At 35.6% G+C, this 23922-nt stretch overlaps 1 protein-coding gene across 1 annotated transcript; it reads left to right on the top strand.

Moving 5' to 3' along the window:
- On the top strand, positions 1–10252 carry LOC135686727 (POU domain, class 4, transcription factor 3). Its single transcript, XM_065203026.1, has 5 exons — positions 1–145; positions 1760–1868; positions 6030–6671; positions 6888–6917; positions 7711–10252. The coding sequence occupies exons 3-5, from the start codon at positions 6540–6542 to the stop codon at positions 8578–8580; spliced, it is 1032 nt and encodes a 343-aa protein (XP_065059098.1). The 5' UTR covers positions 1–145; positions 1760–1868; positions 6030–6539; the 3' UTR covers positions 8581–10252.
- Positions 10253–23922: the final 13670 nt, after the last annotated feature.

Raw genomic sequence — 23922 nt, 5'->3', positions numbered from 1 at the left:
TTGTTCACCTTGAACATCGAAAACAACGATCAGGATGATTTCAATGCTTTATTTTTCATTCGAATTGCGGTATTTGCTCTTTCGGTTTCAGAAAGCTTGTTCAAGTTAGTTAAGTCTGGTCATCACCTGCATTAAACTGGCTCAGGTAAGAAAAATTTTCAGAAATAACTAGCAACAATGTTGATAATAAGAAGAATTTGCTTCGGTTGCAGTTTGAAATATCAAAGTCAACATGCCTAGCATTTACGTGGTGATTTCAGAATTATTTGTAATATTCTATCTGCACTAAGAGAAAGTTCTTGCTTACATTAGCAATAATGAATCGACAACAGGTATCTCGGATATAAAATCAACTTCAATTCAGAATTAGCATTCAGAAAGACCTGTTAGACGCTTTATTGAGAAGAACGCATTTCTTAAGATTCATTGTAGAATTTGATAAGGTGAGCAGTGTCCTTCTCCGTTACTTGTGCTGCCCGATGCCTAATTGAGAAGCTGCACTCGTCCATTGTTGCCAGCTGCATTTCCTCATTTCACTTTAGTTAACTTATGTTTGCATTCACAGTAGAGTAAGAAAGCGTTGTTCAATTAACTTTTCCTGAAAACTTGAAAATATTTCTTTAAAAATAGAAGGAAGAATCGTTATGCGTCGATTTTGTAGGCCTAGTGTAATTGCTTTTATATCAAATTTTCAACAATTTATATTTGTCTTCGGAACGGACTTTATGTACAGCAATTTCTTTAATCTACACCAAACAATAAAGCAACTGAAGGCATTTAATTCAAACTCCGGATAATAAAATAGGCTTTGACAAACATTGTGTTTGAATACCTGCCAAATGGACAGCATGAGTGAATATTTTTGATGCTCTAGTTTCTGATAAAGAAGGTTTGATCCTTGTAAATATAAGTTATACCTAAGAAGATCTTACTTTTGTTTTGAGAAGACCCGCGGAAACAGCTTAGATAAGAAATTCAAAACAAAATGCAAGACTTAATTTCAACATACGACTGCTGTTTAGAATTAAACAGAAACCTAACAAACCATATTCATAAACAAAGCAGCATCAACTAAACGTAGCATGGCGGTTGTCCTTGTTTGTCAAAACCTCAAGGCAAATTCTCTAGGCACGTGCGCTCTTTTGAATCAACAAATAGTCAAGAATTTGCACTAGATGGTTCACTTTAAAAAGAAAACAATATTAGAGATCTAATGACTGGAATATAGAGTGCAGAATTGAAATTGGCTGGATGATACGAAGATCCCAAAAAACATGCTGGTCTCTAGAGACAATAGTTTGTTACTCTTGATGAAACATGTTTAAAGAATAGATTGAGGATGATTTCTTTCAAACGCAAATGCCTAGGAAAGGAGATTTAGAAGACTTAGAAGGATTAAGTGTTTAATATTTTCATACAATTAAAGCATTTCTCTACGTGTGAAATCAAAACGAAACAGCTAGAAAAGGCTTAATTGAGATCGAAGAGAAGGAGTAAGAAAGGTAGGTTCTTAGGCCAAAGGGTACAGTGATGTCCAGCATCATTTGTTCAGTGATAATCATTTGACATTTGACATAAAAGGAGAATTTCTGCACTTTTCCAACTAACGCCAAGCTTTCGAGACTATCTGTAATCATCTGAATCTAAACCTTTTCCCCGCAGTATTATGATGGTCACCATGGGTAGAATCTCAATTACTAATCAAATGTATTATTGTTGATATTTCCCCTTTCTGAAAATGAATCATTTTTCATTTAAGAGAAGCTGGCCAAACAGAAGTTCAGCAGTGGCAGCATGGCTAGGTTGAAAAGGAAGCAGTCTGGTGTCGGATAGGATTGCAAACGAAACATGAAAACAAATTTTAAAAGGTGATTTTCCTTAATAGATAATCTAAAACTTTGACACTACAATAGAATAGAGTAAAACACTTGAGCAACTATTACAATGGAATGGAAACACTTGAGCACATCAAAATGTAACACTTTTTTAGAAAACGTTACATTTGATATAACATATCTAACAAATGCCAGGAAGCTTAATATGGAAAGGATAATCGTTAGCTTTTTTTTCCTGCATTCCTTTATTGCCGATGCAGCAACATAAGTTGAAAATATGTAAAGCAATTTATACCGAAAATTAAATGAATTGAAGAAAAAATGTGAATGCTCTTAAATGTATGGAACATTACACGCTACAGTATCCTAATATTAGGCACGCCTCAGATGTGGGGTTAAAATGTAAAAGTATGATGTTAGTATTGTGGCATCTCTAACATAAGAGTCTGGCAAATTGACTAGACCCCTTCTTATTCCGAAATGGGTTCCGGCGTCCCTGTTCCATAATGCTTTTTGAAGAAGAGGAAAGTTATCTTTTGAAGTATGAAGAGCATTTCAACTCGTGGCTACAGATAAGAAAATGGTTCCACATCACCTCCTCTCCACATCGAGGCTCGTTGTGCATACGCAGCTTAATACTCTTAGAAATTATACGCATCAATTTGCTACACCAGATTCTAAGTTGGTTTGAATATGCTATCGTTGGCTATCGACGGGAATGGCATTTAAGTCAAAGTTGTAGCCGAGTAGTAGCGGGTATCATCTCTGAAAAGTTAACGAATCTCATTTCACTACAAATGCTGTCCATGCCTTCATCGGCATTCTTTAAGAGGCATATTGCAAAAGCGCTCTAAATTTTCTAACGTTCTAAAAAACGTTCTAAAGTCAGAAAATCCACTGATATGCTGCTATGCAGAGGAAACGAAGCAATAGGGTCTGACAAAGAATCGACAAATCGGGAGCTACGATTATTGTTTCTTTAAAACAAAAAGATTGAAACTTTAATGCCTCTGTAAAGTATAACGTTGGTTATGAACGCGTTTAAGTGATATTTTCATTTCATCGAGATGAATGACTTCTAACGCCAGCCTAAGATCTTTCCTGCAAATCGAAAACCACCTAGAAACAAACTAAAGAGAGAGAGAGAGCATTGGAGCTCCAGCTGAAAAACAAACTCCCCTGCTAAGATATGATACATTTCTTGCGTTACGACCTTTCATGTTATGTAGAAAACATTTACATCTGATTTAGCTAGTTTGAAGTCAAGAGAAATGAACGCCAATATCTTAGCAGGTTCTTTCTGCTTCTATTAATTGAAGTGCTGGACATGAAATTCAATGCATCCATTCATAATAAAAAGCATTTTAAAATGTTTGGATTTCAATGCTAAAACAGCAGTATTCATATTGAAATAAGGCCGCTGTTAGTTGTGCAGTTAGAACTATCAATAATGACCATAGCTATGTTGTACCTGTTGGATTTACGCAACTACTCAAGACGCCAGGCTACATCGGATTCATTGGCATGCATTAACAACAGCAGACATTTTAATGCTGCTGTGGCCCGTCAAGCTTGTGTCCACCATTCACCAACATCAACAACATGTGCCTAGTCGATTGTTGTTGTTTATAAATCATAAGAAAAGTGCCATAAATTTACATATAGAATGGTCTTCTTTAAGTTACATTGTTCACTTTGACTAGGATATTGGATTGCTGGAGGGGAGGGGGGGTGGTCTTGTGAAGTGGTTTTTGACATGATTCCCTCTTTCCTTTTCCTCAAAACACAATATAAATTTAAAGACTAAATCTGATAAAAGTCACCAACATGTTTAGGTCTCTACCTAGCTCAAGGGTCCCCTGTCTTGAGCTTCTGCTTAAGTATTTAAAATTTCAGAGCTTTTTTAAGACAGGCACTGAGACTTTACTTTTCTTATAAAGAATATTTGGCCAAATTAGCTAATTATGCCAAAAGTATTTGAAGAGCATAGAATAATGGTTGATGATTTACCAGAAACATTTCTGTTTTTTTCTATTTCCACCCTAGAGGTAGTAGTACGCTCATAAAGAACAGAAAGGTGATGGGGAATGTCACGATAGATAGTAAACACAACACACATAGAATATTAACGATTTTAAAGCAGACAACTTCAGGTGCGATTGGTACCAGAATATAAACATTACTTAAGGTAAAAGAAACTTTTAGAAAATTTATGCCTCTATGTTGCTAAATTGCTATGCTTAAATTTAAAATCAAAATTAAAAAACTAGGTAATCAAGTTTTAAAAAGCTGCATAAAAAAAGACGGATGAACTGTGCAGTATTTTGGCAAATAGAATGATTTTTTCTTCCTTTTTTCTCCAAACCCTTTGCACTGGAAGGAAAGAAAGATTGTCAGAGTAGTGGAATCACATTGGTTAATCTTTTTCAAGATTCCCAAAATTTACTTTACTATTATCAAAGAAAAAGTCCAGAAAAAGCACTTTTAACTACAGAAAGATAATGGTTACTAAGTTTGATCATTAAAATTTGCTAAGATAAGTATGACGAAATTTTCTTTGGCAATGAGCTTTTTTAGAGAAGCAAATAAAAAACTGAATATGTATCCAAAAAGGCGATTAATGATATACGATAAAAAAAAGCAAAAATGCGCCTTGCATATATATTTTCTCGGTTTATTTCCCTTGGATTATAAATTTTTGCTTCCATTGATCAAGAAAGCAAAAGGTAGCGTGCAGCTTTAAAAAATATCCCGCTACTGCCTTAGTTTCCAGCAGCCTACCATCTTTAGAAAAGGAACAAGAGAAAATTGCGTTATAAAAGAAAAGGATCAAAATTTCATTTATCATCTTATTTTGAAACCAATTATTCAACAAGATCATTCAAACCTTGCTTTGCCAGCAAAGGGATTTTATACTTAAGTTCACAATCAAGCTAAAAAGCCATGAAAAATGTTTGTCGACTTATTTAGAAAAGAATCCATGTGCTGTTATCGATGAGAGGAAATGTGATCGAGAGAGAATTCTGCGAATAAATAATTCTGTAAAAGCTATAATTATTTAATGAATTTCCAATTAAACCTTACCATCTAAAACACAATTTAGCAGTCTTAAGCAGCTAAATATGTTACCTCATAAATGAAAGCTTTGGAAATAATATATATCCACTAGTTAAGTCAATATACATGCGGATTGCAACTGTAATATCAATAACATAATCTAAACATTAATCTTGTAAACAAATAAGTTTTTAGTACCAAACTTTGAAGTTAGCACAAAATAGCGGAAACGAATAGTTATCTAGCAAAGCAATCCAGTTCTTTTGTTCCTTGAAAAGAGGGCAAAAAGGCAATACCGTTTTAGTTCTTTGAATACTGGCCAATGGTGTTAGGACTATGCTCGGCTGATTAGGCTGACTATAACGTCATATTCAATTTTTGGCTTTACGATTCTTGACCCGTCCACTTCATAATGTCACAAGATCTGCGTCACAAAAAACGCACAGTTTTAAAGGTTTCTTCAAAATATCCGTTTAAGAAATTCATTTGGTAGCCATCCAAATGATGTTTTTTCTCTTGTAATCAGAGAACTACTCACGAATGACACCAGAAACAGACACAAAGCAAATTTTCAAATGGCTCAGTCGATTTTAAAGAAAGCTATAGTTTGCTTGAGAATAAAAAATATGCCTTTCTAGCGGGAATTTCTTGTAGTGCTGAGTTGGTTTCGTGTGACTGACAAGTGCGCTTCTTCCTCCTGTTGCATTACCTGAATCAGTCGTGTTGGAGAGCCACGACCCCAATCACACCAAATTCTGGGCACACTTAATCAATCTATCTAAGAAAAACAATTTTCAAATATATTGGGCTCAAGATTCACAAACAGAAGTGAAATTGAAATAATTCTTCGCAAAGCGATTGAAGTACGAAGGTTCGAATCAGTACGTTTTTTTGCATATCCAAGGATTGTTTGCAGTTCCTTAACAAATGCAAATACTTAATGAAAAAGCGGGCTTATCCCTAATTGGTAATGGAGACTAAAGTATAGCGACTAAAGTATAGCACATGGCAAAATTTATAGCAGAGGAAAAATCTTAAACATCGGGTGTGAGGGTCTGCCCATCCCACACCTTAGAATATGAAACCACTTATCTAAAGAAAATGGCTTTTAAATGATTATCTTTCATACATTTTTAGTGCCTCTTAGCAGCAGATGACGCACTTTAGCACCGTAATGCAAATTTGAGCTGTTTGGCAATTCAGTTACTATGAAAATTCGTCCAGCGGCTTTCAAACAGCTGCGAAGAAAAAGAGCGTCATGATTCACGCAGAATGACCCGCAGGCCGTTAAGGCGGTCAAGCACAGAGCGGAACAGCGCAGCCTATTGACGCCCACAATACACATAGAAACAAAACAACCTGCAGCACCTGTCGCAAGGCGCATGCGTACTTGTCTCTTGCCCAATCTCTCCAGCGTTTCACTGATATACTGTGGGAACGAGATGCAGGTGGTCCCATAGGAGCGTATGTTAACACAATGTTAATAAGAACAAGGCTGGGTTCTCTTTCACGTTCTGGCCTACATCTATGCAACGCTGTGGCATTTAGAAAACCTCTGTAAGCATACATAGATTATTGGCCGAAGAAACTACAGCGCAATCAAGAAGGACAAAATACACACTACGATCGAGGACAATCTCATTTATTATGTCGCAGAGTTTCAGTGATGGAATTGGGAGGGATAGCGTTTTCTCAAAGGCCCTTGGCGGGGTAATTCCTTCTAGACCTCCTTCGCTACATTCTAACGGAATTTCGCACTCAGCATCACTTGGCCCTCAGGTAAACCTTCTCTTGTGTATTTTCTGCAATAGTTTGTTCAAGACAGCTGAATAACTTTGCAAGTCGAACGCCGTTCATTTTGTCTTCGAGCATATGTCTTCATTGTTCGAACAGGTTGAGAAAACAACAATACAACTGATTATTCCAATATGCGCGATTCCTTATCGACATGTGTTTTGTTTCTTCTAACATGTGCCTCTCGTTTCTTCTTTATAGTTCGCCTTCCAGACATCAAGATCGAGTCTTGTAAGTATCCTAATGATTTCAAGTTCAGTTTTCTATGAATTTTGATGTTTCAACTACAACCGCTGATTTTCGGATGGTTGTTGAATTCGTCTTATGTACATTGATTCTGTTAATAGTCATAATAGTCCCGAATAGCAACTTAAAGTCGTTGAAAAATTGCATATTTGAAAACATAGTATTCGGAATTTGATATTTTGCTCTAAATATTTTATATTAATCTTGATTTGTATTAAAAATTTAACGCTCTTTTGAGCTTAAACCGGCGAAAAGCGAAGCCAGGCAGGTCCTGACGTAGCATGTGAAACGATATTGATGACTTCAAGTTGTCGCCTTGAAAGAAAACCTTCAATATTCCCATTAAAGATATCTCAAGTTTTTAATCAATACACGAGAGCCCTGCAACATGTTAATGATATATAAACAAGACCTTTGTGAGTCTATAGACAACATCATAAAACATTTAAGAGTTATGCACATTGGAATTTCTTGTTGTTAAAGTCGCTGGATGTCAGATGCAGGTCAAGCTACTAGAGATTCTTGCTTGTAAAACTTTTGATTCAATGTTTTCTTGCAATATCAAATTCTTTGAATGATAGAAGCACATTTAGCTCGGCCTAAGGTACGGCTTTGCAAAAAAGTTGTTTGATTGAAGCAAGAAATATGTATGAATAATGAGCCCTTTAGCTATCATCTACAAGCTCCGTCGTGACCTGTGTAGGCCCTGCAATTTCAATTCTGCGTTTTAATAACAAATTCTGAAAAAGTTAACATAGGTGTGCTTCTTATTCTCTAGACATCCAATATGTTCGATGGCCTTGAAGATGCACATCTATTAGGCTCCGTGCCTCAGGTAGAAAGTATGTCAAAATATCTTCCGAAACCAAGCGGATCCAAGATGCATACTGCATTTGGACTGCACAGCTTACATGCTACAAACCCTGACCCTACTCAGTACGATCCTCATGATATTTTGGACCAAATATCCGCTTCACTGCAACCGTCAGTTTCTGAAAATGGGTATGAAAACCCTTCACCTTCAACTTCATCAGTTGGACAAAACCATATTGGAACGAGTCATATTTTGTCACCTTCAACATCAAGTTCATTCTCAGCGATTTCTTCTACGTTCAACACAGCCAGTTTTCAAGCAACTATCAATTCACTGAATCTAGCAGCAGCACAGGATGTTGAATGTACACCAAGAGAGTTAGAGTGGTTCGCAGAAAGGTTCAAACAGCGGCGTATAAAGTTAGGCGTTACACAAGCTGATGTAGGAGCAGCCTTAGCGCATTTGAAGTTGCCAGGAGTTGGATCCTTGAGTCAGTCAACAATATGCCGATTCGAATCACTTACTTTAAGCCACAATAATATGATGGCCCTTAAACCTGTTTTGCAAGCGTGGCTTGACGAGGCAGAGAAGGCACATAGGATGAAGTCAAACGAAAGTGCTTTCCTGCCTAACCAAGACAAAAAACGTAAACGGACATCTATTGGTGCCGCCGAAAAACGCTCTCTCGAGGCTTACTTTGCCATGCAACCAAGACCATCGAGTGATAAAATTGCAGCTATAGCTGAAAAACTGGACCTTTCAAAAAATGTAGTTCGTGTTTGGTTTTGCAACCAAAGACAGAAGAAAAAAAGGATGAAATTTTCAGTGCATTAATCTGGCATTAACCTTTTCAATCGATTTCGTAATAGCACACCTTGGCTGAGGTAAGAAGTTATAAAGAAAGTGAATTACAAAATATGAATTGCTGGGTCGTGAGTATTAAAAATATACATAAGCTTAAATCTTTTTAACAAGACAATTGTAAATAAACCCTTCTGTATTAGAAGGGAGAGATTTAAAAAAGATTGTATAGGCAGTTGTGTAGCTATCATTTTTAGAAAGTTGTAATAATATGAAGTCCCAACAAAGCCAGAACAATGAGAGAAGGCAAGCAAGTTAATTGAGCTATAGGTTTCAAGATCGCTTCTGTTCTTGATTTAGGCAATAACAACGAGTAAGCTATAAGCCATATTCATTGGGGATTTCATCGTTTGTAGCAAATGAAACTTCCCCAAAGGAATATCTTTATGTTAAGGACGAAGATTTGGTATTAAATGCTTTTTGGTATTAAATGCTTTTTGGTATTAAATGCTTTAAGATCTAGCTACCAAATGATTCTAACGAGCTTTTGTTCAAGCAACGTCTTTCATATTTCCTTGCGTGTGCATAAAGTATAACTTCCGTTAGGATCAGCGGTCTGTCAAACTCTTCATTAATCAATAATGTACAAGGATTCTAGACAAGTTTACAGATCGTCTCTGTGTAAGATATTAGGCCTTACTAATTTTGTAAGTTGGTTATTTCGGTATAAAAATTGCAAGCAGTCGCATTGATGGAGAACAACGAAACACAAGACGCGTGCTCGAAGCACCTGTCCGCATTCAACTTGGATGTTTATTCGAAGCCTCTATCCTTCAATTGATTATGAATCGAGAATAGTGCTTCACACAATTCCTCTTTCGAATCACCAGTAAGGGCTTATTTTGCTATATGAGTCTTTTTCATTAAGTTTCAGCTAGTTGGTGTCGTTAAACGCTTCAAAAGGCCAACTGATGGCCAGTACCTGTTGAGATATCTCGCCAGCAAGGTTGCCTTTAATGTACCTGACAAAACACACGAGATATTTGAGACAAGTTCACCGTCGCGTGTTCACGTACTTAAATCCACCTCATTTCACTATAAATCTTTTATTGCAATGAAATAAATGTATTCCTCTTAATTGTAAATTAATTTGGAAGTTTCGAATTAATAAATAATTTCTTTATTACCGCAGTAGGCTACATATTAATGTAAAAAATTAAAGGATTCGCCTCCTATTTGAATTTATGCTTGAACAAGTCTTTAGTGAATTTCTAATTCATTTTTGAAGCAACTACTGAAAATAAAACCTTTAAATGACATGTTTTCTAAATGTACGCTTAATTAATGGGTCAACTTGTATGCGAAATAGACACAACTCAATAATTGTTAAGGATGCGTGTTTCTACCCGACTCTCTCTCGTAGCTTCGTTGCAAATCTTCCCAGAAAACAATAGCAAAGAGGCCACTGTTACTTTTTTGGCCCTTTTCAAGTTTAGATTTGTATTCAGAATTAATGGAGCTGACACTCTAGTATCTCTCCCATTTCTTTAAATAATATACGTGTTTTGGTAGATAAATGTAGATGAAGAGTACAGAAACTCTTACTTTCATAGAATTTTGTATAATAACCTGTAGCCATTAACGGGATTCCGTTCGCACATCATGTTTAGATTCCTTTTTGAATGATAAATGATTGTTAACTCAACTCTGCTACTCTTCTTTAGTCAACTTCTGATTCTCATTCTTTAAATATTTTCAAGCAATAAAGGAAATTGTTTCACTTTTAGAGGCGAAATAAGCAGCAGGATATCCTTGTTTACATCCTTATTCACTTAGACTTTAAGATGTTACCATTATGGTTCCTGTTAACATGTTCAAAGGTCTTTCATTGACAATATTATATCATTAGATCGGTTCTCGGGCAATGGATATTATACATGCTAACTATTATTCTCACTGCTACGTAGATTCTGAGTTAGCCGTTTATCTTCCAAGCAAGATAGTCTAAGTGACTTGCAGTAAGCACGATTAAAACGGTTCCTTTGGTGCAAACTTGAGGGGCGATTCATCACTAAAACTGTTTGATTCCAAAGATTTGCTGCAAAAATTTCACAGAAATTCTTAAATGGTCACATTTAAGATGAAAAGATTTTTCTAACTAACTGATTTTTCTAAGGCATGTTTTTCAGATTGCATTGTAATTTCAAGAATTATTGATTTATGTAAAACTCAAATTTATGCAATTTGTCAAAAATTCTTTTAAAGCAGCTTGTTAAGAGACTCTAACGGAAAAAAGTTCCAATTTTTAACGGGCATTTAAAACATTTTATGGAATTTAAAGCTCAACGAGACCATTCAAAATGCTTTTATCCTCCTCTTTCAACTTAAATAATGAAAATAAAAATATTCCTACAGATTCACTAAACGTTTTATAATGCAAGCGAGATTATTTAAAAATTAAACAGGACTAAATTATTAAATTTTTACCGTTTTACAATCGATTTAACATAAATAATTAATATTCTATGTGAACATTACTTTTTTGCAGTCGCATACCTGATCAATGAAAAGCATGGAATATCATTTGGAAAATTTCAATGAAATGTTTTCTTAGAAACGTTTAAGTCTCGTAAAGTTCTATTTCAGGTAGCATACTAAAAGCCAAACAAGACGTCAAGACACATTTCTAGCTGGCCTTGCTTACAAGTGGTAAAAATTATGTTATAAGCAAATAGCTTAGTGTCCCAGCTTGGAAAATTCTTTTATCTTGTGGTGCGCCAATTCCATCTAGAAAAGTACAGGTTATATTAAATTGAGATTATGCTTAGATTGAAAAATAAACATTCGAATTGAAGTTACGAACTTCTCTGATTACCTCTACTAAAATTCAGGATGATTAGGGAACTTTACAAATGGTATATTTTCCGAGATAAAACAAATTTACAATATAAGCATTATTTTTTGCAATCAATATAAGCATTATTTTTTGCAATCAGACAATATTTTCAGCAACTTCATTCCAAAAAAGTCACTCTTCGATTTGAATCGGGTTACTATTTGCTTCGTCACACTCTGAAACGAGTCACAATTTTTCTTTGATACATTACTTCTCATTTCGAAAAACTACCCACGGTGACTAAATCTAACTTCGCTAAACTGTTTCTGGGCACTTTTTCAAGAGGCAGCAGCGTGGACACTTATTACAGAGGAAAACGGTTTAACTTTTAAAATTTTAAGTATCAAATTGCCTTGTTGATTTTTTGCATAGAGGATGGTAACATAGCAAGGGATATTTAGGGCTTCTTTTATTTCTTTATTGTCTTCATCAGCTTGTCTAATTTCATTGGCTTTTTATTTTGTTATTATTAAATCATCTAGTTACATGCTTATTGAGTTGCTAATGAAAGCAAGTCGACAGTTTTTTCGTTTTTGCTCCGAAAAATCAGATGTAGCTGCTCCGGGGAATTAATGTAACTGCATCCGAAAATCAAATGTAGCTTTATCCGGGTAGTTAAATCGCAATCCGGTGTAAAGGCTTTTGGTATATAGAACAGGATGGTTCTAAGTTGCCGCCCCGAGTTTCACGCTAAATGCAATCGTCAAGCAACAGATTCTATATTCCAAAATCGCCTTCGATTCTGTCATCGAGCATTTTACAGTATGACAATCCGGTAATGATGACGGGGTTTTTAACTTTAAGGCCCAGTCAACGGGTTAATATCACTTGCTAGATCAGCTTTTGAAAGCTGAACTCGATTGAATGCTTTAGCAATGGTGCTAGACAAAGAGCTACCTCTGTCATTATCCCGTTGACTTCACCTACCTGCATTCTTATATAGCTGTTACTACTTTCTGCAATATCAATAAATAGCTTGAAACTGAAGGCCACTTTTACGAGGGTGAGAAAACCATAAAGAATACCTGCACCAATTTCTTACAATAAATTTCTGTTTTTGGCAGTTATCAGAAGAAACGGTATTCAATGTAATAAAGGAAAGGCTACAGGGGCAAATCTAGCAAAAATTTTCACTGGAGCAAAAGATAAAGGGGTTATGGGCCATGCTCCTAGAATCACCTTAACCAGTTTACCGCCCTATGGTCTTTTGCTTTGGAGATAGCATAAAATGGTTCAGCTATCAGCCCTGCTAAAAGAATTAACATTGATCAACTTTTAGTCATCCAAAATTTGAGCTCCAGATTTGAAAACCCTATATGAGACAACTGGGATGTGAAAAGAATTTAAACGGCATTGTTCAATTCACCCATTCAATGGTTGCCTTGTTCTGTATCTGCTGAGCCGTTGACAAAGTCACATCACCGTATCCTGATACCTCGCGGCAGTAGAAAACATTAGGCCATGTTTAGTTTTTTAGAAAACATTAGGCGACTTGAGGAGTATGACCTAGACAACAATAACTGTTAATCTGTAGACCAATCAACGACATAAATTTATTTTTTCAGAAAAGCATTATTTTGATCATGCGTTTGTTAAAGTACGATGCAACAACGTTTAGAAATACTTAAAATAATTAAAGTACGATGCAACAACGTTTATTACTAATTCACCTTCTTTCTTTCGAAACCTTCTACAATTTGTTGAAAATTTCTTTTCAAAGCCCATTCCAGAGTGATATATAGTTGCAGTGCTCTTGCTTGCTCGAATTCGAATTAAACCAATCATAAAGCTGAATTTTAATCAAGTTTCTTCGCGCTTTAATTGGCTATCTGGCATTTCTGGTGCTTCAACTGAAGCGATCTAATTGATTTACGTGACTATAATATACATCAGCTGGAGAAAAATTATGAAAAACTCATCCACTGTCAATTTATTCAGAACTGAGAGGATTTAGTGTAAAGAAGAGAGTTTGCGATAGCATGGGGGGAGAGGGGGGGAGGTGCGAGGCCATTCAGCCAAAAATTAAGATTTCAAATAAAAGAGAATTGATAGACAAATCACAAAAATTTCCAGACGAGCATTGATTGTGAAAATTGAGTTAGCAAAGATAAAAAAGGACTGAAATATCTAGTCCAGAAAAAGAGACTTCTAGGACGTGTAGATTTCGAATCATTTTGGAAAATTGAAAGTGAATGATTTGCAAATAATAGCTTTGAGAATATAAACACAAGTAACGAGTTTTTGTTTCCAAGTAACGAGTTCTGAGGAGGGAGCATCGATCAACATATATTATAACTACTGAGCACAAGACGGTAAAAATTGTGATGATATATGTTAAAAAAATTTAGTGAAATCTGTTTTCTTACATCTAATAGGAAATCTGTTTTCTTTCATCTAATAGGAAATCTGTTTTCTTTCATCTAATAGGAAATCTGTTTTCTTTCATCTTATGTTAGTTGCGTATATGCTGTTCTTAAAATCTTCCTCGTGCTTGCTAATATGAAACTGATTCCGAATCTAATATGAAATAAAGTTAGAATAGAGTAATTACGATAATTCATGAGTAACTCATTTTGATGTATATCTACATTTTACTAAAAAGGGTAGACTAAAGGCTTCACGCCGAAAGTAAACCCAAGGCCAAATGCTTAGAATCTTATGCATTAATCACAAGATCCCATTCCTTTCACAGAAATTTTCTACAGCAAAATTGCCAGCAACGGTCTTAGTATTTAGGCCTGGGCTCCAGCGGCATTTCAAATTAGGGTAGAGTAAGAAAGCAGTGTTTATTGACTGAAAGAATAGCATGAAAAACTGTTTCCAAATATAATTTTAGGATCCTGGTTTCATTTTCAGTTCAAAATCTTTCGCCGATGATCGTGGACTAAAGATCGAAAAGTCTTGGGTTCTAGTCCCTGACATGACCAAACTTACTCTTAGTGTAGCTAGCTCTCTGAAATTCCATGCGTAGGAATCATGAGATGCAGTCACATCAAGTAGAATGAAGAGAACAATGCTCGATAGGCATAGCTCGATAGACCAGGGCGTGTCTTCAAACTACCAGCAGTTGCTAGGTAGAAACAAATACAAAACGGAGCAAAGCAAGCTCTTGAATAGGGAGGAAATTGCTCTATAGAAGCGCTTGCTTTGTAGATCCTTTCTTAAAGTTCGACCTCAAAGCAACCCAGTAAATGATTCAGTTGGCAAACCCTTTGGTGTGGCTTATGCTACATGTGCTATAAATCTGAATATGAAAAAATCTTTTTAATAGCAAAGTTGATACTTAAAGCAAAATAAATATTTTTAATAGACAAATAAATAAATATTGATAAACAAACACATGCGTGTATGAATTAAACAAGAAGAAAAAAGAAAAGGTACAAAGGCTAAGCAGAGATTTGCCCTTGCACAAAGAGCAATTCAAATCAAATGGAAGGAATCACATAAGGTCTTTTTGTTACACCATAAGATATCAGTTTTTGGCAAAGAAAATAAATGTGATAAAAGCTTAATACCTATCACATTGCCACATAGCAAGGCTCGATCTTTAGGACTTGATTTGCTGCATATGAAAGCTAGATAAATGTTCGATTTTTAAGGGTGTTAATATTGCAAAGCTTTCTTTACCATTGTTTTCCAAGCTGTTTGTTGCTATACATCTTCTAGTTAGAATTAAAAAGGACGAGTCATTAATTCCCTGTTTTTCACTAAAGAAGATTGTCAATTCATTTGCTCCTTTGTATGTAATGAAAAAAGTGAGAAACTCGATACAGACTGTAGCATTTACATTATGATAAAAAAACCAAATGGATCTTCATGTCATCACCAAGTGTCACCTTAAAATACTACTATCAAAAAAACCAACAGTTGGCATTAGATCGATTTCGCACCATCTAAGAGCTCCTCAAAATATATATCATAAGGTATTCTTACTCGCTCATAGTCTTTAAGGCGCAAGCGCTCCACCTGTCTTCATAACAGCATCACGGGCACAAAGAAATGTGTTTCGTCCTTAGTTGGTTTGGTAGAAAATATGTTATTGTCTTATAGTTCTTGTAAACATTTCGACTATCTTTTTCATCTTCTCTTTAGCATTTGACAAAGCGAACCCAAGCCACTATACTGTAAGTAGAAAACAGGTTTATACCCAGTTACAACAGGTCAGGTAGTTTCATTTAAACAAAGGGCTTGTTTAGAAATTTTGTGGAGAGAACTACTGTCTGGCAGAATATAATTTGTCATGAATATGAAAACAACATCATAAAGAAAAAGCTTGAACAGCTTGTATTTCCATCATATATTACAAGCAACAGAAGTCTCTTCTATTAAGTTCGACAAAAGGTCATTCTTACATGACTTGTTAGTCTTCTTCAACAAGTAAGCAAGCACATGAGCGAGCAACCAAACAAGCTAGCAGGCATGTAGGCTAGCATATACATGAGATAAAATGCAAGCAAACATGCAAGCGACAAATCAAGCACGTAATCCAGCAAGCAAGTGAGCAAGAAAACACGCATACAAGCAAGCACAAAGCCAAGCAAGCAAATTGGCAAGCAAGCAAATTGGCAAGCAAGCAAACAATCAAGAAAGCAAGGAAACAAGGAAACAAATTTTAGAAAATCATCGACAATATTTTGAAGGAAATAGCATACTTCTATAACATTTCAAAAAAGTCTGTATTTGCAGCTTTCTTGAAATCCAATTTATCTCTTTTGCCTTGCAATACGTTATATACAGGTCCGTCGAGCGATCGGAAAATACACTGCACCAGGTTGTATCCCAGTGATGCATACTCACTGACTGAGAAAATAATGATAATAATAATAATGATGATAATAATAGCAATAATAACTAATATTTTTACAGGTTGACTTGTTTAGACATAGACTATCTGTTATCATTCAAGGACCTGTTTTCCTTTTGACAATCATTGTAGTTAAAATTGAAGTATAAAGTATAATAAGATATTAAATTAATAAAGTTAAGATAGTTTGATGTACAGTTGAGGAATAAGAATTCATTAGGTTCAAATGCTTTTCTTTTAGGACATCTCCAAAAACTTCGACAGTTTTAGTTTTATTTTGAAAAGCAAGATTGATATTTCGTCACGGGTTGTTTTTTCGAGTTGGTTGAAGATGCAGGCTCCCTGATATGCAAACGATTTTTTTCCAGCTTCAGTCCTCTTTGTCGGTAAAACAACACAAGATCTATTACCTCTTGTGTTTACTTCATGTTCACGTTATTTGAAGTAACCATTTAAGTCTTCGGGTAGTAGATTATGTAATGATTTATAAACGTCAATGGCCACCATTGTGTTTCGTGTTTTTTTCAATGCTGTCCCGTAACATTGTCTTTGCTCTTGGGTTGACAATACTGGCTGATCTATTTTGTATATACTGTAGCTTGTTTACTGTTCCTTGGGATAGGGAATGCTGTAGTGGGTAGCAGTTCAACAGTAGTGGCCGTAAAATGTAGAAACTTTTGCTATTTCAATTTCATAATGAAACTATTCATTCTAAACAATCTTGAAATCAATAACATTACCAAAAGTTTGTCAATATAATATTTACATTGCAATCATTAATTATTTTACTAATTACAATCAATAATTTATTCAAATCTCCTAAAGAAATAAATTTAAATGTTCTTTATAAAAAGACAAAGATGGATCTTGTTAGGTCTTCTCTTTAAGATCAACATAGATTTTCCCTCCACGGAAGGTAAAATGAAATTTTTCATAAAAGGTACTAGTAAGTCAGTATTAGCATTTCTCGAACTGACAGAATTGAGATGACATGACAAATCTGCTAGTTAACATAGCTTCTGAGATACTTTATGCTGTCAAATTCTTTCAAAAAGAAATAAACAACCACAAATATAAAAGAATCCAAAGTAATTTCAATATTTGTTTGAAGATTAGATCAAGATCCGATGACTATCGCTCGAGTCTATGATGATAATAATATTTAATGATATAACGAATCTTTACATCTGATGGGCCTCATGCATGAGTATGTTGGGCCTCATGCAGATAACTTCGCCACTAAGGACTACAAACATGTAGAGCCTAGGTCCTCTTGTAGCCCGACCGGTCTCTCTGCCCCTAGTCTTGATTATATTTATAACCATAGTTTAGTGCTTCAAGGCTATGCCTTCATGCATTCCAACTTGCGCTTTCAGTAAGGTCTTAAAAAGTGTTTATATTTGTTCACATATTCATATAGTTGGCCATAAACCAACTGCTCAAAGATTTATAAGTGGCTAGTCGATGTTTTTAAGTAATTATAGCATCGACTTGGCTCCCGATATGAAAAGACAAATTTCATGTTCAAGAGGCTGGATGTATTATAAAACATTGTATTATGACCAACCTACAGGGAATTGAAGGCTTTTTTAATAGCAACTTATTTTACAATGATATTAGAGCAATGAAAAATAACATCATGGCTGTATGTTACGTTTGAAATGAAAAAAATAATGTCTGCAAGTAGCAGTGTCTGCAAGAAATAAGGTCTGCAAGAAATTGTGTCTATGAGAAGCAAGGTCTGTAAGAAGCAAGGTCTGCAAGAAATTGTGTCTGCAAGAAGCAGTGTATACAAGAAGCAAGGTCTGCAAGAAGCAGTGTCGTCTACAAAAAGCAAGGTCTGTAAGAAGCAGTGTCTCCAGTAAGCAGTGTTTGCAAGAAGCAGTGTCTGTAGGAAGCAAGGTCTATAAGAAGCAGTGTCTATGAGAAGCAAGGGCTGCAAGAAACAGTGTCTATGAGAAGCAAGGTCTGCAAGAAGCAGTGTCTACAAAAAGCAAGGTCTGTAAGAAGCAAGGTCTGCAAGAAGCAAGGTCTGCAAGAAGCAGTGTCGTCTACAAAAAGCAAGTTCTGCGTCTGCAAGAAGCAAGGGCTGCAAGAAGCAGTGTCTACAAAAAGCTGTATCTGCAAGAAGCAAGGTCTGCAAGAAGCAGTGTCGTCTACAAAAAGCAAGTTCTGTAAAAAGAAGTGTCTCTAGTAAGCAGTGTTTGCAAGAAGCAAGGGCTGCAAGAAGCAGTGTCTACAAAAAGCTGTGTCTGCAAGAAGCGGTTTTTTTTAAAAACATTATCTGTAAGAAGATGTAAGGAAGCATCCGTTGATAAGCAAGTTTGACGAATGAAAGATTGGACCTGTTTTTAGCTTATGGTTTCCTGAAAGCGTCTAAAAACTTTCACAGACTTTCGAGATCATGTAGCAATAACGTTTTTGTGTACAAATAAGCACCTTTCTGGTGTGAGTATTATCGAAAAATGCCATTTTGCTGCTGAGGCTATTTTAAAGGTGTGTGAAAGCATTAGTGGTTTAGACAGTTGTTCCAGATTTTCTTCTACAATAAGTGACCAAGAAAGCCTTTTCAGCATGGACATGAATCATCAATAGAAGTTATCCTAGATTTTGAAGATTTTATAGTTGTTATTATAGATGTTGAAAAAAGTAACCCTACCGCACCGAGTAATTCTTTTACGCATCAAAAAGACAAAAAACAACTCAACTCTAAAAATAAAGAATCAAAATAATGGCTATTGCTTTTAATTTTTTGTCCATAAATATTAGGTTGACTTTTCCGAAATTTTGTGGCTGTGTCCACAAAATCTAGGGATAATTTATGGACATGAATTTCAGCATAATATACTGATAAAAGAACTTATATTTGCAAAATTTCAAAGGCGAATTAATTGTGTCTATGGTTTAAATTTATGGACAGGTTATTGATGACCGATTGATATTCTAGGGATGATTTGTGGAAAGCAGTTTTCAAAGAAGAATTTGGGGCAAGGATTATAACAGATTTTTTTTATCATGTTACGTTAGAAAAGATAATTTTCTGAACAATTCCTATGAGTCGACAGCCGAAGTGTGCAAAGGACCGTCCTAATCTAAACCGATATTTCCATTGAATAAGACACCAATGATGGACCAGTATGGGAAACACCTTGCGTTTTTGCCGCACCTCATCGAGCCATGACGCATCGTAACGCCTTGGGTGTGAATCTTCTATAAAGACTCCACGCGGTCAGCACCTTTATGATCGATTATCTATCCAAACAAACTGTCATATTATTAATGTTCTTTCTTAGAGCAAGTGGTAATCGAAATTCGATGCTAGGGCCCAAGTTCAGAATGGTGTAAATCTCAAAAGCAGAGAACTAGATCTCTGTCATCCTTAAGAAATACGATGAGTTTTGAAAACGACCCCACCTTGAACTTCACTTGCTATAGCTGAAACAATAGAAATGACAAAACACAATTAAGGCCTAGCCTTTTTGTGCTTCTCAGTTCGTGCAGACGGCGCCCTTGGAGTAGATGAAAACTACTAACTAAACGAACCAATTCAACTCTTTGCTGCCAAAACACCTGGCCAAAGCAATGTGAAGTAGGCACACACGAAGCTCGGGTGGGAGACAGATTCAACTTATATTCAGTTTCTCCATCCTAAAATACAACGCATTTTTCACTTGAAAGCTTTACTCGCAAGATCCTTAAAGAATCTACAATGAATAACACTGATGCCTGATGCTCAACGAAGCGAGACCGAAAAGCACTAATGCAGGTGTCTGTATAATAGACTCACGCATGTCCCAGTGAAGTTGATTATAAAGACCTACGACTGCAAACATCTGCCGAGAAGTAGGAAATCTCTAGATTCTCTCTTTTGTTCAAGTTGCGCTAAAACTGCAGTAAATTTAGAAAAGCAAAAACGTACATCTGGCGTTTTCTTGTCTATCTCAGTGGTACACCTTTCTAATTCCAACAGAATGAGCACGTCGAGGGAAAATTCGACGAAAGCGCATTAAATAGCTTTATATTTTTCTCTCCCATTTCTTTAAAAATCGGTTAAGAAGAGCCTTGAAATGCACACTATAAGAAGCAAAATACTATATTCTCAGGATCTCATTTGATTGTAAGATTTTCTTTCGTCTTTGGAGTTATGTTCATAATAGGAATTCAAATGTCATTCGCATTTCTTAAACCTTAAGGTGACTTAATGGAGTCTTTTAGGCAGTGTTCATTGCTAAGAGCTAAATGGCACGTTCAAATATCGAAATAGCAACTGTTCTTTAGGGTTTGTTAGAAATCTTACACAAGATTTTGAATTGAATTTATGTCTCGGCAGTCAAATTAGATACGAAGGAGATATGATTTTCTGATAGGAAAACCAAACATTAACTTCAAAAGTTTTGGAATTTTATGTATTTCCATTAAAATGATTCATCAAAATGCTTAATACTTGGTTTGAATGCTTTTGAAATGTGAATACTAAAGGCCCGTTTACACGGGATCGGATCTAAACTGATCCATATCTAAAGATGTAGTGATAGACCTTGCGTTTACAAGGGACCTGGTAGATCCGATCCAATTTGGAACTGCTATCCGTTCCGTACCCATTTGGGATCGCTTTTTAAGATAGTCCCGTTTGGACCCGATCCAAAAAAGGTTTCATGTAAACGGATGGGATCAGACTCAAACAGTTACGGATCCAAACTAAGGTGAATACTGTCCGTTACGAAGTACTTGCTATATGGTATCCCTGGACTTGGCGCCAAAATTGAATCTTTCGATTTGATTTAACCTCAGCTATCAAATCTGCCAATATATTTATCAAATGTCTGCATTTTTCATAAATGAAGTGGTTAATATAGGACCAAAGCGCAAGGTTTTTCTTGGACTGGTGAGGAGACGGGTCTACCGTTGAAATTTTTGCTAGAGCACAAAGTAAACATTGGTCGACTAATTGCCGCCAAAGTTTCACTTTAAGAATGCGCACAAAAATTAGCGCATCTTGGATCCATGCGGATCCGATCCCGCATAAACGTGCATGGATTGCATATAAGTTTGTATCTTCGAAAAGGACGACAAGATACGCCTTAGATGCTTCTTGAAGTGCCGTTACTGCGGAACTTTGGAATCGTAGATCTTTCTTGAATCCTGTGCTATTTCACCGTTTCAGTCTCTGAAAAGGCAGTTTTCTTATCAATAGCTCTGTTGATTTCTGGTAACGTTTAGTTTCACGAAGAGCCACAGTACCGATCCAGAAAGTCTGTCCTTCCGAAATTTATATTTAAAAATTCTTTTCAGTAACATGGGTTACATGTCATGATCTTCATCCGGAGACTTAATATCATCAATAAAAAGCTGGCAGATCTCCAAAAACGTCTTTTCTAATTGATGAGGAATTCAAAAGTGAGGTGCAAATCGATCTTGAAAATGTTTTGCGAGATTAATAATCACTAGTAATCAATTTGTGATTAAATTAATTTTGTGTGTGATTAATTTGATTTTTAGTCATAAAAGTGATTATTTTTTCCAGTAATTTTTTATTTTTTAGATACTGTATCATATATTCAAAAGTGCTTTTAAATAACTTTATGCTCAATAAACGTCATCAACGATTTTGCAACATACTATATGAAATTGAAAAAAAAAATTAGCAGCTCAGCAAAGGGGTGGATCCCAAAAAGATCTGACCGTTGCAGATTTGCAAACGGAAGAGGTGCAAAAGTTTAATACCATTAACAACTAAGAACAGAGATATCTTTTCTGAACAACAGCATAAGCAAAATATTAAATCAGTATTATAGGCTGGTGACAGTAGCCTGAAGTGAAAAACATTGAAAAGTTGTTGATCACTTTGAATGAGACATTAGAACAAATACATGTGCATGTCAACTTTCGTCATAAGAAATTGAATATGCATCAAAAGAGCTATCTTTCCTGAACATTAGCATTAGCAACATGGAAGCAAATAGCCTTGTCTTGAATGAAAAACAGTGAGCAGTTGTTGAACACCTTGTAAAATACATTAAGGCAAATGCATGTTGTTCTGTAGGCTGCTACTTTTGTCATAAGAAATTGAATATGCATCAAAAAAGCTATCTTTCCTGAACAATAGAATTAGCAACATGGATGCAAATTAAAAAAAAAGTGAACAGTGGTTGAACACCTTGTGAAATACATTAAGACAAATGCATGTGCTCTGTTCTCTGCTCTCGCAAGTTTTGTAGCTCTTGGGAAATTAAAATGTCATTCCTGAAACTTTCACCGATATAAAAAATTACAAGTTCCAGAAATATGGAACTTAATTATCAACTTTATCTGTGGAAATTACAATATTCTGACTTAAATCATTTCCCATAAATGTAACAGTTGCAACTACGAAGTCTGGAACTGTCTGGATCCGCCCCTGTAGAAACGGGTGAAAAATGATTGCTATCAGGCGTGGTTTTCGGTCAAATCAACTCCAGTGGCATTTGGGCAACAAAAACAACAATGGTTGTTTTACTGACCCCGGCATCATAACGAGACCACTATTTTTTTGCTCCATTGAAGGGTACTTATAAAAACTTGTTGTTCTCGAGCGTCTGTTTGCAGATTTTCCAACGTGTTAATAAAGAGATTCGAAAAGTGTGAAAGGGAAATTCTAAATTTCAAATTTTTCAATAACATATGCGGATAAAAGTGGGCAAGGATTCTAATCTTTGTTTTAAGTAACTTTTGTGATTAATGTTATACTTTGCGATTAATTAGATTTTTTTATTAATGTGATTAAACTCAAACTCAAACTCAAAAATCTTTTATCAGCAAGAACAAATATTAATTCCAAACAAGCAAAGTTGAAATACAAGAATTAGCAATTTCAAAAATTTAGTTAATTAAATACAAATAATAAATAAGTTTTGTTTTGCTGAAGGACACATGAAAAAACTCGTGAGGAGCTATCGAGTCATATGTCCTAATGACGTTTTTAAACACAAGATTGTAATTTCCATTCCAGTTTGAAGTTATTTATATCAGTAAGTGTAAAAAATTTAAAAAAGTACAAGAAGAAAAAGAAAAAGTATAGAGAAAAAATATAAAGGCGGTAGGCTGGTAAATTTCACTGGCTAGGGAGAGATTTCAGAAATGTTGAACAAATTCTAGTGGCTTAGAAGTTCTGCAGAAGAAATATTTTCATCATTTTTAAAGGGATTTTTGTTGCGGATATTCTCAAGTTCAGTTGGCAAGGAGTTCCAGAGCTTAACCCCATTAAATGTTAAACAGTTTTTTTGATTTTGTAGAAATAGAGGGTACGTGATTTTAAAGGTAATGTGCCCAGCTAAAGCAAGCAACACTGCGGGAGTTTCAATCAAGGGTGCATTCCGTGTCAACTGTACGCCGAAGGTCCACTGGGGCATTTGTTTAGGTACGCCAAAAGTCTTTGGGCCTAAGTACATGGAGTGCACCCTGGTTTTTCATGTCATCGGTCGTTCTGTTTATTTACCCTGCTGCGAAGTTTGCTTTTCATGTGAGACGAATTTTTTCGTGCGAAGCGAATTTTTCGCCGCGAATGCGCGAAAAATATGCGTAGAAGTAGAGATTAGCGAATTCGCAGCGAAATTTTGGTGCATTCCTACTTTTTCGCTGCGAAATTTTTCGCCTTGTAAAATAAACCAATCAGAACAGCATTTGAAGACACCCGACT

This window comes from Rhopilema esculentum, chromosome 6 (genome assembly GCF_057945365.1).
Source record: "Rhopilema esculentum isolate cy_ngs chromosome 6, ASM5794536v1, whole genome shotgun sequence".
Lineage (NCBI taxonomy): Eukaryota > Metazoa > Cnidaria > Scyphozoa > Rhizostomeae > Rhizostomatidae > Rhopilema > Rhopilema esculentum.
The sequence above is the reverse complement of the archived record's forward strand: the minus strand, read 5'-3'. Positions and strand labels throughout refer to the sequence as shown.

Coding starts and splice junctions, on each gene's coding strand:
- LOC135686727 (XM_065203026.1), top strand. CDS start 6,540: ATGTCGCAGAGTTTCAGTGATGGAATTGGGAGGGATAGCGTTTTCTCA. Junction 6,672..6,887: donor CAGCATCACTTGGCCCTCAG/GTAAACCTTCTC, acceptor TCTTCTTTATAG/TTCGCCTTCCAGACATCAAG. Junction 6,918..7,710: donor AGACATCAAGATCGAGTCTT/GTAAGTATCCTA, acceptor CTTATTCTCTAG/ACATCCAATATGTTCGATGG.